Source organism: Globicephala melas, chromosome 7, assembly GCF_963455315.2.
Source record: "Globicephala melas chromosome 7, mGloMel1.2, whole genome shotgun sequence".
NCBI classification, from domain to species: Eukaryota; Metazoa; Chordata; class Mammalia; order Artiodactyla; family Delphinidae; genus Globicephala; species Globicephala melas.
The window spans coordinates 81,357,910-81,373,576 of record NC_083320.1 but is presented as its reverse complement, the minus strand read 5'-3'; the positions used below and the strand labels follow the sequence as shown (position 1 = coordinate 81,373,576).

Sequence of the window (15,667 nt, the reverse complement as noted above, 5' to 3'; positions counted from 1 at the left end):
GTACAATTTGGTTCCATAATTCTTTTATCCCAACATTAAGTTCCTGAAATAATGATAATGTGGTATTGCTGACAATGGTTCTAAGAAAGAAGGAAAGATAAAGAATTAAAGTTGGATGAGCATTCTCTGTACCCTCTGACTCCTCTAATTCAACAATCACCATAGTCACAGGGTTAAATCAATTTCATTAAGAAGGTTGACTGTGTGTGCTGGCTGGTATTCCTTCATATACTAACAATGCGTGAAGATCCACTACAGAGTAGAGAGTTCATCCTCTACCCTTGTGAAGAAACAATGAAGTGTAGGTTAAATGGTCATTAAAAGAAATAAGTTGTACCTCTTGTCAAGGTCTACAGTCTGTCCTTCAAGCCTTACCTCAAGGTCCTTTCTATTCCAGAAGGTTGGAAACCCAAGTGCCTACGGAGGCCAGGCTGGTGGGAATGAAGCAGGAAGCCACTGCAGTGTACTGGAGAGCCAAGTCCTTTCTGAAGGAGCAGCCACTGCTCCGTTCCAGATAATTGTTGCAAGGCAGGAATGCTGACCTAGTGTTACCACATTGTCCAGTTTCTCAGGTAAAGCAGGAAATGCAAATTTTCATGTGACATCTTTTGATTTAAGTATTGTCAATTAATTCACTTGTATTATTATTCTCAAACTGTGTGCGTGCCAGATACTTCCACAGGTGGGATTTGGCCCAGAGCCCTCGTGTTTGTAACTTGGTTTTGTATTTTGCTTACCTATTTGTTAAATTGCAGACTTTATTTTCTACAGGTTTTGCTTTGCTTCAGCATGTTCTCTAAAATATTCTATGCCTGGTTTTGTGCTATTGAAACTACCTTTCTCTCCAACCTGAACATTTTGTGCATAAGTTTTCTTTGGCTGCTACATTTTCTCTGCCACCATCAGCATTCCACTGAGCAGTCAAATGCTAGATGGAGTCTCCTTGAGACACTTTTCTTATGCCACCACTAAACATCTACAGGTATTACTACTTACTCATTTCCTTCCTGATGTGTAAGCTAAATAAACACAGTAAAAGATCATGGGATTTAGAGATTGTATGCTTTGGGCTGCCCCTTCTAGAATTTACACAGAGACTGTCTTCTTTCTCTTGCATCTTGAGAACCTTATCAGATAATTAATTAGACTATGGTTATCCTTTACATTTAATTATGTTTGCTGGAGATGTTGATTAGACTTAAGTGTTCCTAGATATTTATACATATAAAGAGACAATGTATTTGTTTCTTCAATGGCTGAGGAATCTTCCTGTTTTCACTTTGAGTAACTTGATTGCCAGTGTTACAGGGGGGCGGTGGGGACCATTACCTCTATGTGGAACTAATTACTCCAGGTAGGAACTTGGCATCCATTGCCATGTGAATTGAAGAATGCTAAAACATTTTTTAAGTAAAAGAGTACATAAACATTAGTTGTTTCAATATGTTGTACAACCCCCAGATGGACAAAAATCACAATTGTTTCATTCTTAGTACAGTTTTGATTTTAAAAAATTGATATCTTTTTTTTAACAATGATTTGACCTATTGAGCTACCTTGAGTAGCCGAAATACTAGTAATTCACAGATAAAATGTGAAAATAACCCCTTAAACTTGCTTAATGCACTCTTAAAAAGATTATGTAAATGTAAGCAAGTATTTTTTATAAATAATCTTTATGAGAAATTTTACTATACCATAGAAAAGCAGAAATAGCCAACTATGTTGATGCCAAATATGCAGAAATATATCATAAATAAATTTTCCCTCAGAGTTACAGTGAGTTTATTAATTAGTTTATAAATGTTCTGGCGTGACCTGTTACTACACTTTAAAACAGTTCTCTAAATTTTTTTTAAAGAATATGTATTTGGGAGCTGTGATTGTTCACTTTTTGGCTTCTAAGAAAGTAAACTGCATCATAAGCATTTTCTACATGTTCATACAAACCCTCACTTTCCTTCTATATTTTTTAAGGCACAAGGGAAGCTGTAACTTGAAGTTAGCTGCCTCAGTTGCTTTTTCTTTGTAGTCATGTAGAATGGTGAGCGCAAAGAAAAAGCTCAGTTATGGGTAGTAATGCATGTGAATTCCTGAATATCATAAGGGGGAGTTATAAAGAGAACTAAATTTAGACCTGGAAAACCAAGTAATGACTGGAGAAACCAGGGAAGGCCTCTCTGAGGAAGTGACATGTGAAAACTGAGATAATCAGAAGTTGGTTTAATGAAAAACATGGGGATGACAGATGACATTGCAAGCAGAAAAGTAAGGGTGACAGCCTGAGACATTTTAGAACAAATCAAAGGGATAGCCTTAATTTTTCTTTCTGCTATTTAGGTCAGTCAGGTTAATGTGGTATTCTTTCTGACTCTCCCTATCTTTTTCTCCACTTAGCTAAAACAGAAAGAGAAATAATAGCATAATACTAGGCACAAAGCTTGTGACTGTTTCCAATAAAAATCTTCCCTAATGCTTTTAAGTATTGGGGAAACATTAATTAGCTGTTCTATGGATATAACATTTAATTTTTTTGGAAATAATAATTTTCCTAATTACAGATCCAACACATTTTTATTATAAAAATTTTTTGAAAATATAGAAAAGCAATGAAGAAAATAAAAGTCACTCATGTTCCTGCTATCCAGGGATAAGCATGGGGAAGATACTGCTGTTCTATTACTATATCTACATAAATAGTAGCATTTTTGTAAATGAAGATTTATACTATACATGCAACTTTGTCATGTGTTTTTTCACCTGACAATGTCATGGACCTTTTCAATAACATGATTTTAATAGCTATGTATAAATAATAACAACTTAGATATTTATTATGTGCTAGGTACTAGTTTACGACTTTTAACTTATTGTATCCCCAGAACAAAGCAGTTCTATAAAATCTCCATTTTATAAGGAAAGAAAATTTTTTAAACTTTTCCAAGGTCACAAGCTATTAAAATGTACAGCTACATAGCATCTCAATACTGTACTTAATTTAAATAAAATCCTATTTTAGACTTCTAGATCATTTGCAGTATAATGTTTGGCTATTTGAAATAATACTCATGATTCTGTGGGTTGGAAGTCTAGGCTGGGCTTAACTGGGACAGCTCATTCCTGTTCCACATGGTGCTGGCTGGGCTCAGTTACATGTCTGGGGCTTCAGCTGGACTAGCTGGACCAGCTGGACTTTTCTCTCTCCACAGAGTAATAAGTCCCAATTCCTGATGGAAGGAGCTACAAAATATTTGTGGCCAATTGCAATCTACTACAATTGCAATCTACTACATTCAGCACTTAATTCTCCAAAGGCTTCTATGTGCCGAGAATGTGTTGCTGAACGTTGGTAACATGAAATGGCCTGTGTAAGTAATCCTCCTGACCATAGAAGGGCATAGGTCAGGATCCCTGTTACCTTGACTCTGAAGACTGACCTCAGTCTCAGGAGCCTATCCCTATACCTTCCGAGTTTGTGAAAAAGTGTAACATTCCACGTGAATGTGATCCTCATGCACAGTTTTTGAATGTTTACACTCTTCTGCACTGAAAGGGCAAGGACGTTTGAAACTAGAGAGTTTTAGTGATCAGAGCAGGAAAGATGTGCTTGTGGTATCCTGATACAACTGTATAAAACAGGTGTAAATGTACTGGGGTACTTTGGGGTGAGTAAGTAGAGCCTGGCAGAGGCATTAGGTCTCTTACAAAAGATGTATCTGAGAGGTATGTTTTGGAAGAGGTGGCTGCACAGTGAATATAAGAACCAAATGAAAATAATAACCAGAGTTAAAATGAGGCTACTTTTTGGAAGGTTTTTTTTTTTAAATGAAAGAAGATATAACTGTAAGATAAGTGTGCTCATAAATAAAAATGCATAGCTTGAGTAAATAGGTGAAAGGTGAAACAGATGGGAAGGTTGAATGGGAAGACTGGCTAAGTACTTTTAAGGAACTGTTTAAATAATAGATATGAGGATGAAAGATCACTGAAAAGGGAAATGTCATTCAGGGTTACCCTAAGAAGCATAATTTAACTTAATAATGATGGAAAGATGATGAGTATATCCATTCATTACCCAATCAAATGATAACATTGTAGCCACTCAGACATTACTCTTCAAAATGCTAACGCTTATGTTATTTCTTAATCCAATTATACCTGTTGTTGCATGTACATATTGTTTTGGAATTTAAGTATAGAGGTAGGTTTTATGTGAGCTTTTTTTCTCAATTGGAGAACATGAGGCATTCACCCTTGCAAATGTCAGAATGGAGGAGACTTCTTTTTTCTATTTTTTTAAATTTTTTTATTGAAGTATATAGTTGATTTACTGGAGGAGACTTCTTAACTTTGAATATTTCCTGAGTTAAGTTTATAATCATTGTATAAAAAGTACAAATGATAACTTATATAACATTAAATATTGATGTTTTACCTAATTTACATAGTCTCACCTTGGTAATAGCTCATTCAGGATTCATTCTGTCCTACTGTGTATCCAAGTAATGGCCCTGAGCACAAGATTAATGCGTGACGTCATTATAAACATTTTAATAGAATTTACTCATAATATCACATGACTTAAAAATCAATTCATTATTTTTACATTAATCAAGGTTGTGTGACATTATTCAGAAGAATGTATGATGTTTGATGTTATTCAGAAAGACTTATGAAGATTACCTACTTATTTTCATGATGTCATATTCTCTGATATTTAGTCTGCATGGCGTTTTGGGTGTAACTTTTAAAATATACACTTACCACTGCATAACAGTGAATTTATTCTTAGGTTGACAAGAATGTCAGTAAAGGAGATAGAGGAAAAAGGTCTATTGCATTAATTATCATCCTGTTGAAATACAAGTTTCATTTTTATATGGTTGCATTCATCTATTTTAGTGGTTCCATTATTAATCCAATTAAAGTGTGTATATAAACCATTTAAATAAAACTCTGATACACTTTACAAATAAAGTATAAAGTTAGCATATTGTTTTTTTTAGAAGCCCTATCATACTTTTGCTACACAGAAGTTATTACTCAGATATTTTGAGATCATTAGGGACAAATCTAGAGCAAAAAACATCCTTTGTATTTTTTGTCAACATGCATAGTCACCGGCTTCTGTTGACTTCTTTTAAAAACTTTTCTTTCACTTCAGACACCTGTGTTGCTAAAACTTTACAGGCCTACGTGGTAAAAATCAAAATATAAAACTGTATTGGCTAACTAGAATGTAGTCATTGTAGTAACTTGTAGCTTGTCTTCATCAAGTATTTAAGTACCTCCTGTAGGCCAGGGGTACTACACCAGGAAGTGGGACTACTGGAGGAACCTAGAGAAACAAGTCCCTGCTGTGAGGAGTTTACATTCCTGTGGGGAGAGATAGGCAATAAACAAACAAAAAATGATAAGAAAAAAATCGGGTAATAAGAGGTATCAGTGAATTAACAAAGTTTCAGAGAATACCTAGGATTTACAGTGTGATCTCCTTGAGGAGGTGACATCTAATTTGAATTCTGAATGAAGCCAATGCAAAGAAGTGAATCAGGTCACTAAAATTCAGTTCACCAAAAGTCGACTCTCATAGACTAATTTGCATATTGAAAGATGGTTGGAAAATGAAATTGTTGGTAGAATGGTGGCAGATATTCTCAGAACATACACACACACACACACACACACACACATCTTTGTGAATTTTGTTATTGCTACCAGAAATGTTTGTGAAATAAATTTTAATTATGTTCTAAGTATAAGATCTATCCCTGATCCTTGGTATTAATGAGATGGAGGTGCCTTTCATATTACAATATCTTTTCTGTTTTAACCTGTGTCTACTGGGCTTGAACCAAGCCATATAAACAGAGTGGGTCATAATGGAATCTTTGGGGAAGGAGTGAAGGGAAAATGTTGTGGATATGTAGTTTTTATGTTAAATTTGGAAAAGAGGAGAAACTGGTGTTTTCATCATAAAACTATAAAAATAAAACGACTAAATCTTGAATGATTGGTCTATATAGAAGATAAACTTATCAGAATCTCGGAGGCAAATAGAATAGATTTTAATATTCAGCAAAAGAGGGCATGCATGGATTTCAAAAGTTTGAGAAGCATGTCCTGAAATGTTTTCCTAAAACTACCCTCTTGGCACTTTAGGAAATTTATCAAAGGCCCTAAAATTATGCAATTCTATTTTAGCAAATACTTCTAAGTGAATTATCAAAATGGCCATATATTTATGTACAGAGATATTTACCTCAGATTTATTAGTAATTGTGAAAATTTAGGAGAAAATCCACAAAAGGGCAGTAAGTAAATAAATTATAAACCTCTGTCCAAGAAAATTCTAAGCAATTAAAAGTCATATTTTGGAAAAATATTTAATGCTCAAGGTGAAAATAAAGTATAAAGTGGTAATAATTCAATATTTAAAGGAAAGAAGGCACTATTATACATAGAAAAAAATGGAATTAGTGTAGCTACTTTAGAGAGCAATTTGGCAGTGCCTCTAAAGTTTAAACGTGCAGACCCTACAACCCAACATTAATATGATTGATATACCAATAGATGAATAATCGTAAAGTCATATGTTAGAATACCATTCAAATGTTTAAAATTAACAAATTGGATCTATATATCTGCAATAGAGATAGATCTATGTATCTCAACAGAGATAGCACTCAAAGCAATGTTGAATTTTAAAAAGCAAGTTGCAGAATGGTATATATGTATAGTAGTATTTATGTAAAAACTTTAAAATACATATAACAAAACCAAATATTGTTTACATATATACATAAGGAATAAACATATAAAAACATAGCCTCGGGCTTCCCTGGTGGCGCAGTTGTTAAGAATCCGCCTGTCAATGTAGGGGACACGGGTTCGAGCCCTGGTCCGGGAAGATCCCACATGCCACGGAGCAACTAAGCCCATGCGCCACAACTACTGAGCCTGCACTCTAGAGCCCACGAGCCGCAGCTACTGAGCCCGCATGCTGCAACTACTAAAGCCCGCATGCCTAGAGCCCGTGCTCCGCAACAAGAGAAGCCACTGCAATGAGAAGCGCACGCACCGCAAGGAAGAGTAGCCCCCACTCGCTGCAACTAGAGAAAGCCCGCACGTGGCACCGGAGACCCAACGCAGCCAAAAATAAATAAATAAAATAAATAAATTTATTTTAAAAAAAAACATAGCCTGGAAAGATACAGACCAAAATAAGGATGTTGCCTTTAAGCCAGAGGGGAGATGAATGGGATGAAAAAGAGAAATTGGATGGGGGTGAGGGGTAGTATTTAACTTCATCTGTAATATTTTTAAAGTGTTTTGTTTTTTTAAATAAGCAAAAGTGACAAAATGCTTACATTGTGAATTTGGAGTAGTGGTTCATTGTTTATTAGATTAAATTCTTTTTTTTAATGTGTGCTTTTAGAAATTTCCAAAAACAATGACTGAAAGAAAGTCATCCATGTTTGCAGTGGGTATGATTCAACAGTGAGATTACAGTTCAATTTTAGTTTTCATCTCAAACATCTCTGAATTTTCCAAATTTACAAAATGAATGTTGAGGAAATCAATGCCTCTTAGAGATAAATAGATGATAACTGTATAGTTACTGGACCTCAGCTGCGTGAAGGGTTCCTAAGGCCCTTACAACTGAGCTTCCTCTAGAATGGTGAAGTATCAGCCAAAAAAAGGATGACCCTCCCAGGAACAAAAGGAAGTAGGCTGGCTGCCTGCATGGTGTAGAAATGTAAAACCGGTCATGTCCGGGGATGGAAAGCAGGGGCATTAGTCTAAGCCAGTGGGTCTCAAGCTTGAGCATGCATTAGAATCACCTAGGGGGCTGCCCCCAGAGTTTCTAATTTAGAAAGTATGGGGTCAGTCCTGTGAATTGTATTTCTGACATGTTCCCAGATGTTAGTAACAATAATGATGCTTGTCGCAGGACCATGCTTTGAGAACTGCTGGTCTAAGCAAAACCCAGCCGTCAGATATTTGTATTTTTGATTATTGAAATATGAGGGAGACATTTGGCAGAAATGAATCCAATGTTATTATCTGGCAGATCTACAAATTACTTAATGGAGTGAGCCAGTCAGTCTTGGGGAAGTTGGAGTCACAAGCAAGAGCAGGCAGACAAAAAAAAAGAAAGAAAGAAATAGGCATCTAAAAGAAAGCTTGAAAGTGAGGAAGATGAGAGGTGGTCCAATCTGAAGACCACAGACCACGGAAGAGGTTTCTTTAGGAAAAAGCAAGGTAGTAAAATGAGCATGAAAAAGGACTGTAAAAAAAAAGTTTCACTCATTGGGGTCTGTTGCTATTTGGCCAAACTGGGAGTCCAGGATCACACAAAATTCTTATCTCTGTCACATCTTTCACTAGCACCAGGAACTCCACTAGGCTGGAAACTTCTTGAGGACAGGAACTGTCCCTTCCTTGCTCTCTCCATCCTTTCTCGTCCCATTCCCTGCCTCTTTCCTTTCTATTCTACCCCACTCAGCAGCTTTTTTTTTTTTTTTTTTGCCACACCGCCTGCAGGATCTTACTTCCCTGACCAGGGATCAAACTCTCACCCCCTGCAGTGGAAGTGCAGAGTCTTAACCACTGGACTGCCGGGGAAGTCCCTCAGCACCTCTTTAGTGCTAAACACAAATATTTCCTGGGGCTTTGGATAAACTGGTGTCTTACCGTCTTTGTAATCCAGCACATAGCATAGTGCCTCGTACATAATAGCCACTCATTAACTGTTAAGTGAAACATGAATAAAACACATATGTGATCAGCAGGGGTCGGTGAATGGGAGACAGAAATAGGAAGCTGTGCTTGCAAGCAGGTCATTTCTTTGAGAGGCATAGACCCAGTGGAGTGGACCCAGAAATGCAAATTAGCACCTTGAGTCACCATTGAGAATGTACTACTTGGCACTATCCTTTACACCCCACATTTTTCCCAATAAATTTTTTCTGGTTTTCCCATTGCCTGCCAGTGTTTCCCACACCCATCCCCATGGTTCCTGACTTTCAGCTATATTAGTATTTGCTTCATTACAACACCTTTAATCTGCCTCAGAGCCGAGGCTACAATAAGGTGTATGCCTGAATCATGATGCCTTTTACTATAAAGCATTCTCCTGCTTTCCCAATGAAGACATCTAAAAATAGATTTGGGACCAACTTAAATATGCAGACTTGTAAGAATGCAGATTGAGTAGTTTTGTGTATACTTACACTATGTGTTGATTGAGTTATACATGCACATATATTTAAAACAATCTAAAATATTAATTTTTATTTTAACTTTTTAAAGTTTTACTATTATTATATGAATCTTAAGTCATTTAACACAGTTTTTGAGGAACTTCCCTGGCAGTCCAGTGGTTAAGACTTCTTGCTCCCAATGCAGGGGATGTGGGTTCAATCCCTGGTCGGGGAACTAAGATCCTACATGGCCAAAAAAAAAAGTGATTGGATTAACACACAACTTTCTAGTTTTCAGGTTCTAAGAGGTGATAAATATGTTTTTATTGTCAGAAGGAGGTTGTGCGTAAATATGTTTTTATTGTCAGTTAGAAGGAGATTCTGTGTGTATATGTGTAACGCCATAATTATGGGTCTATCTCTATCTTGCAATTAGAAAGTTGCAAGAGCAACCAAATTGTTTTAACTGGAGTAAGTGGATCAAGTTGGAAGAAGAAAACACGTTGAGTTTGACATGTGATTTTGACAGCAGAGGACTTAAGAGTGGTTTAGTACACTTACCAGTTTATTCTATTTTTAAAAGTGTACAGCTTAGAACAGTATGGAGGTTCCTTAAAAAAACAAAAATGGAACTACCATATGATCCAGCAATCCCATTACTGGGCATATACCCTGAGGAAACCATAATTCAAAAAGAGACATGTACCACAATGTTAATTGCAGCACTACTTACAATAACCAAGACGTAGAAGCAACCTAAGTGTCCATCGACAGATGAATGGGTAAAGAAGATGTGGCACATATATACAATGGAATATTACTCAGCCATAAAAAGAAACAAAATTGAACTATTTGTAGTGAGGTGGATGGACCTAGAGTCTGTCATACAGAGTGAACTAAGTCAGAAAGAAAAAAACAAATACCGTATGCTAACACATATATATGGAATCTAAAAACAAACAAACAAAAATGGTTCTTATGAACCTAGGGACAGGACAGGAATAAAGATGCAGACATAGAGAATGGACTTGAGGACACCGGGAGGGGAAGGGAAAGCTGGGACGAAGTGAGAGAGTAGCATTGACATATATACACTACCAAATGTAAAATAGATAGCTAGTGGGAAGAAGCCACATAGCAGAGGGAGATCAGCTCGGTGCTTTCTGACCACCTAGAGGGGTGGGATAGGGAGAGTGGGAGGGAGATGCAAGAGGGAGGAGATGTGGGGATATATGTATACTTATAGCTGGTTCACTTTGTTATACAGCAGAAGCTAACACAACATTGTAAAGCAATTATATTCCAATAAAGATGTTAAAAAAAAAGAAAAACAGTGTGCAGCTTCTCAGTTTTTCATTATTAAATGTAGTGTTTACATATTTACATATGTTTCAGGCTACATTATTGGAATTTTGAAGACATGAAAACATCAGATGAACCAACCTGCAACATCTTGGATTCAGATTGGAAGATGAAGAGAAAGTTTAAAGAATGTGGCCTATAAAGGCGGGTAGTACCTGGAAATATTAACTGACTCACACTGTAAAAATGAGAACAGTTTCTAAACAATAGAGGTTATTTTAGTCCAACATCAAGGTTCAAGACAAAATGTTGAACTAAAAACTTACACTCCTCCCCTCCCCCACTTCAGACAGGTACCAGCATTGGTGAATATGATTTTCCTTAGTCAGAAGCACTCGTTTTTACCCATGTAGACCATCCTTAGGAATTAAATATTGATTATTTAATGTAGATTATAATGGGAAACTGATTTTTTCTACAATGGCAGATTTCAAGGACTTGGTTCCAAACTGAGCCGAAGCTTCCCAATGCATTTTGTACAGTCTGGGGAAAACTGTGCTGCGTTGGCCATTTTTGAAGGCCATGATGCCCTGTAATATAAGGATATCATCTTATTGCTGATATCTTTGGGGAGTCCCAAGCAGACACAGAAAATGAATGGAGGCAAGGAGTGTGACGGAGGGGACAAGGATGGAGGTCTTCCAGCTATACAAGTTCCTGTGGGTTGGCAGCGTCGTGTGGATCAAAATGGAGTGCTTTATGTCAGGTGAGCCCTTATCATTACCTGTGCTACCTCCAAGTTTGTGGTCCCCAGCTGAAGGAGGTACAGTCTGTTCCTCTGAGAGTGTAACTATTATAATGGACAGCACCTGAAATTAATTTGAATAAATGATCTTCATGCTGGAAGTATTTAAGTGTTTTTATTCTGTACTGTTTTGCGATGTAAATTGCCTTAGGTTACAAGAGAGGATTTTTATGCATTATTTGTGTTTATATAAAATGTCATCCTGCTTATCTCTCTAACAAGGATAAAGAAAAATAGGAAGATTTCTAAAAGAAACTCATGAGCATCATTACTACATTCACAGGAGAATGTAAAATACTGAAAACAGACCCAATGTCTCCTCACAATATTATTGTGTCCTTCATAGTGCTTCAGCTGGCTATTCTGATGTAAGGTTAAGTGTTTTTATCTATAGGCAGTTTCAATTATTAGTTTCTTAATGCCTGATATTAACTAAAAATAATTTCCCTATTTTTTCTGTGCAGTTTTTAATCTATTCCCTGCATATAATAGTAAAAGAATAAGTCATGATGGAGTCATCTCACAAGTAAAAATCATACAAATTACATATAAATGCCTGCTCTTTTAAATTTTGACAGCCTTTATTATGTTGAACAACTTGAATGAAGTAACTGAACTGTTGGCAAGAAGTTTTAGTCTTATTATTAAACAATTGGCACCTAAGTTCCTTACTTTGTAGTTTATCAGTAAGTATATGATTAGAATACCATAAATCTTTCTTTGTGATGTAATAAGAAAAACTATTACAAAGAGAACTTTTTAAAAAATATCACATTGCATCATTACATTAATGTTGTTACTTTCATTGTGGTTATTTGTATCTCAGCTTCAACGGAATTCTCATTTGTGCAAAGATGTATTTATATAAATGAAGAATTTTCCATTATATAAACCCAAATGATTTCATACTATAACAACTCTACTGTCAGTTCAGATTCTGTCCTGGGTTGGTTGGTTGGCTGGTTGGTTGTTTGGTTTGTTTTGTGAAAGGTATTTCTTGAGGTAAACTTAATGACCAATTGAAATTCTTTTGCACACGTGTTTTTTGTTTCTGTAATATTCAAGCTATTGCTCTATATTAATTGAGGTGAAGGGATAAGAAAGCAGGGAATGTGGAGCTCACCCCATGGTAGCTTAGATGGATGAGGACACACGGAATAACTTTCTCAAAGTGTTTCTATTGTCAGTGCTGTTAACAAACTGCCAGAAATACTTTGTTAGCAATGTATCAATAATATAGCAAGATATCAGTGTTATGTTCATATTTATGGTTTTCCTAGTCTGTAAGGAGCAAATATATATTCAGCTTAGAGCAAATAACTCCAAAAATCTTGATAACTTAGTTTTGGGGGGATTTTGTTTGTTTTGTTTTTGTTTTACTTCATCTTTATCCCTATGAAAAATAAATCAGCTTTTCAGGTTGCTGAGAGTTAGGTTAAAGCAAATTAAGTCTGGGAATCTGTCAGTTATCTTGCTCATGACTTTTCCAAGTCTGAGTAGACTTTACTATCTGTTAGTATGAGTTTGAATTCTCCCAATCCAAATCTGTACACTAAAGATTATTTTGGAAACTAACTTTGCCAGATAAGGTAAGACACCTTCAAATAAATTCAGCCAGCATGGGTTTGATTTGTTTGTATATAACTGGTTAAATTACTACTTGAACATGTAGAAGAGCCTAGCCCTCCTTCTATAGCTTCCTTTGCAATGTGCAGTTTGCTTATAATTTTTAGGTTAGTCTCCAGCTGCTCCTGCCTCAGGGTGGCATTGAGGCTGCACATTAAATTTCCCACCTGCTTCCAATCTTCTAAGCTTTATCTATGCCATAAGACTTGTAACTATTTTTATGTTAATTATTACTCCCAAAAGTTAATTAAAGAGCTGCAACTAAAGGAAAGAACCCAACTGACTGATTGAGAGGAAGTGTTTTTAAAGTGACTAGAGTAGAGTACTCATAGAATTCAGGAATTCTTGTCTTCAAGTTTAATTTTACAATTAACTGCCTCTAGGATTCATTCATACACTTTTTTTAACTGTAACACATTAGGCAGTTTCTTTTCATAAAATTCATGGATTCTTCACATAACTAGTGATTTTGTTTTATCAAAATTACCAGACCTCCAAAAACATCTTGCTGCCCCTACCGCTAGGGTGGAACTCCAGTCTGTAATATGGGAATTATTATTCTTTGCATATCATCTGAAAAAAATTGTTAGCCCAAATAAATGAGAGAGTTAACAAAGTTGAGGATTTTAATTGTGATTTTCTACATGCGTAAGTCACTTATATGATTGTCCATAAGTAAAATACGAATTGCATTTTAAAGCTGGTTTATTTATAGACACCAAACTACTACCTGTGTTTTTGTAGAAGCAGAATAGTCTACCCCCGGTAATGTAAAGCTTTGTTTATGAAATGGAGATATCGTTTCTGGTTAAACTTTATCAGATGGCTTAAGCGAAAGTTTTGGTAAATAGTCATAAATAAAAGATATTCTTGAATAAAAAGTATATAATAGTTTTCAAGACATAATATGCATACAAGCTGTAAAATCAGTACCTTAATAATAGAAGTCCTAAAATGCAAATTGCCCATTTTAAACTAATCCTCATTGTAAATAAACATTAGAGACTTATCCTGTCATCAGAATTAGTACCTCATCTGTAGACTTAAATTTGATCAGTATTCACATATCATACTAACTTCTGTGACCCAAAGAGTAGTAATGTTGAGAGCACTACCCCATAACCAGCCGCAAGGCCTGCAAGGAACCTTTCTGCCACCTAAAACCCTGTCTCCTCAAGAGTTCCCCATCCTTATAAGTACAGCTTGGATCTTCAGTAGAATTTGAGCTGGGCCACATTGATCTATCTTCAAAGAAACACATGAATGAGGGAGGAAAAAGAGAAGCCTGTTTTTACACAGGGGCAGCTTGGTTCTAGACTCCAAGATTAAAGGGAAGAACTTGTTAGCTCGAATTTTTGTAAACTTAGTGACTTTCTGGTTTGACCTCCAGCGTGTTCCTAAATTTCAGTTTTTCCTCAAACAGCTTTAGAAGTAGATCTTCTAGTTTAAAATGATAATGATTACTTTCATGTAGTTTTCTTGTTCCTTTCTTACCTGCTCTTTCTTAAGAATACATTTTTCCCATCCTTAGTCCACTCTTGGTTGTCAAAATACTTTTATTTATTTTTCTATGAAGATCTGTATTTTTCTGAGAAATATTTTGGTCAGAAGAAAGAGTGATAGTGTTAAAGGCTATAATTTAGTAGCTAACATAATACTGACAAAGAAAATGCTTTTCCTTAGTAGGACAATATTTCATAGGAAAAAACCCTGTGAAGGACAGTAAGACTATAAATTATGCCGTTTTTCATATAATATGTGCAGTCAGAATTATTTCCTGATGTTTTTTTAAACTATTTTCACAGTCCCAGTGGGTCTTTGTTATCTTGCTTGGAGCAGGTTAAAACATACCTGCTTACTGACGGAACATGCAAGTGTGGCTTGGAATGTCCTCTTATTCTTCCCAAGGTAACCATTTCGCAATAGATGTATCAGCAATTTTTCATTTTTTAGGTGTTTCATATATTTGCTTTTCTCATTTGGCATTTCATTTTTATATTACTTCTCCAATCATTTATACATTTTAAAGTCTTAAATTATATATCTTTTGCATGCATTTTGGAATGCTTAAAGATTGTGGAAAATAGTTCAAGTCCAAGAGTCATTTTCAAAGGTGACAAACCTATATTCATATTAAATATTTCATCAAAACCCCTTTTGCACCGTTTTATTAGAGCTATACCCATGCTCACTATTTAATAGTGCAGTATTTTTTTCCCTCCTGCTCAGTCTGCAATGTTATTTTTAGTACTGGTGTTGATAGATCTGCCACAAATATTTCTTAAATTACAAAGCTGAACCCTCATAGCCAAAAGTGAAACTGTTTTACTCCTTTGCAAGGTAAAAAGTAAAATCATTTTAAATGATAAAATATTTACTATAGAAACATGTCATTGTTTTCTGGGTATCTATAATAGTCCCAATCATAGAACTAACGATTAATAGACAAGTTTTTCTTTTTTATTTGTGTCACCTCATTCACAAAAAAGCACTTGAAACAGCTTATAAGTATATACACAATAAATATTTTTTTAAATAGATTGGTAGATTTTTTAAATCAGTGAAAAGGTCATATTAATATAGCAATAAAGTAAAGCCAAAGAAAAAGTTAGCATATAGCAATGTCAGATTTTAGGGTTTCTTAACTGTACTTCATCTGTTTTTGTACTGTTATAACATCAGGAAGTATCTAAAATTGGGAACATTATCAGATACTATTCCTTTCCAT

The 15,667-nt window shown here is 35.5% G+C and overlaps 1 protein-coding gene across 12 annotated transcripts in view; it reads left to right on the top strand.

The window, feature by feature from the left end:
- Positions 1–15,667, top strand: part of MBD5 (methyl-CpG binding domain protein 5) — a 407,333-nt gene that overhangs the window by 338,100 nt on the left and 53,566 nt on the right. For 10 of the 12 annotated variants that reach the window (XR_011377588.1, XM_070045989.1, XM_070045986.1 and 7 more), the window contains 3 exons: positions 398–572; positions 10,602–11,274; positions 14,745–14,847. Coding sequence is in view for 11 of the 12 variants with exons in the window: in XM_070045989.1 (XP_069902090.1) it covers positions 11,162–11,274; positions 14,745–14,847 (216 nt within the window). In the remaining variant the exon portion in view is untranslated. The remainder of the gene's footprint in view (positions 1–397; positions 573–10,601; positions 11,275–14,744; positions 14,848–15,667) is intronic. The other 2 variants (XM_070045987.1, XM_070045988.1) reach the window with 2 other exon arrangements.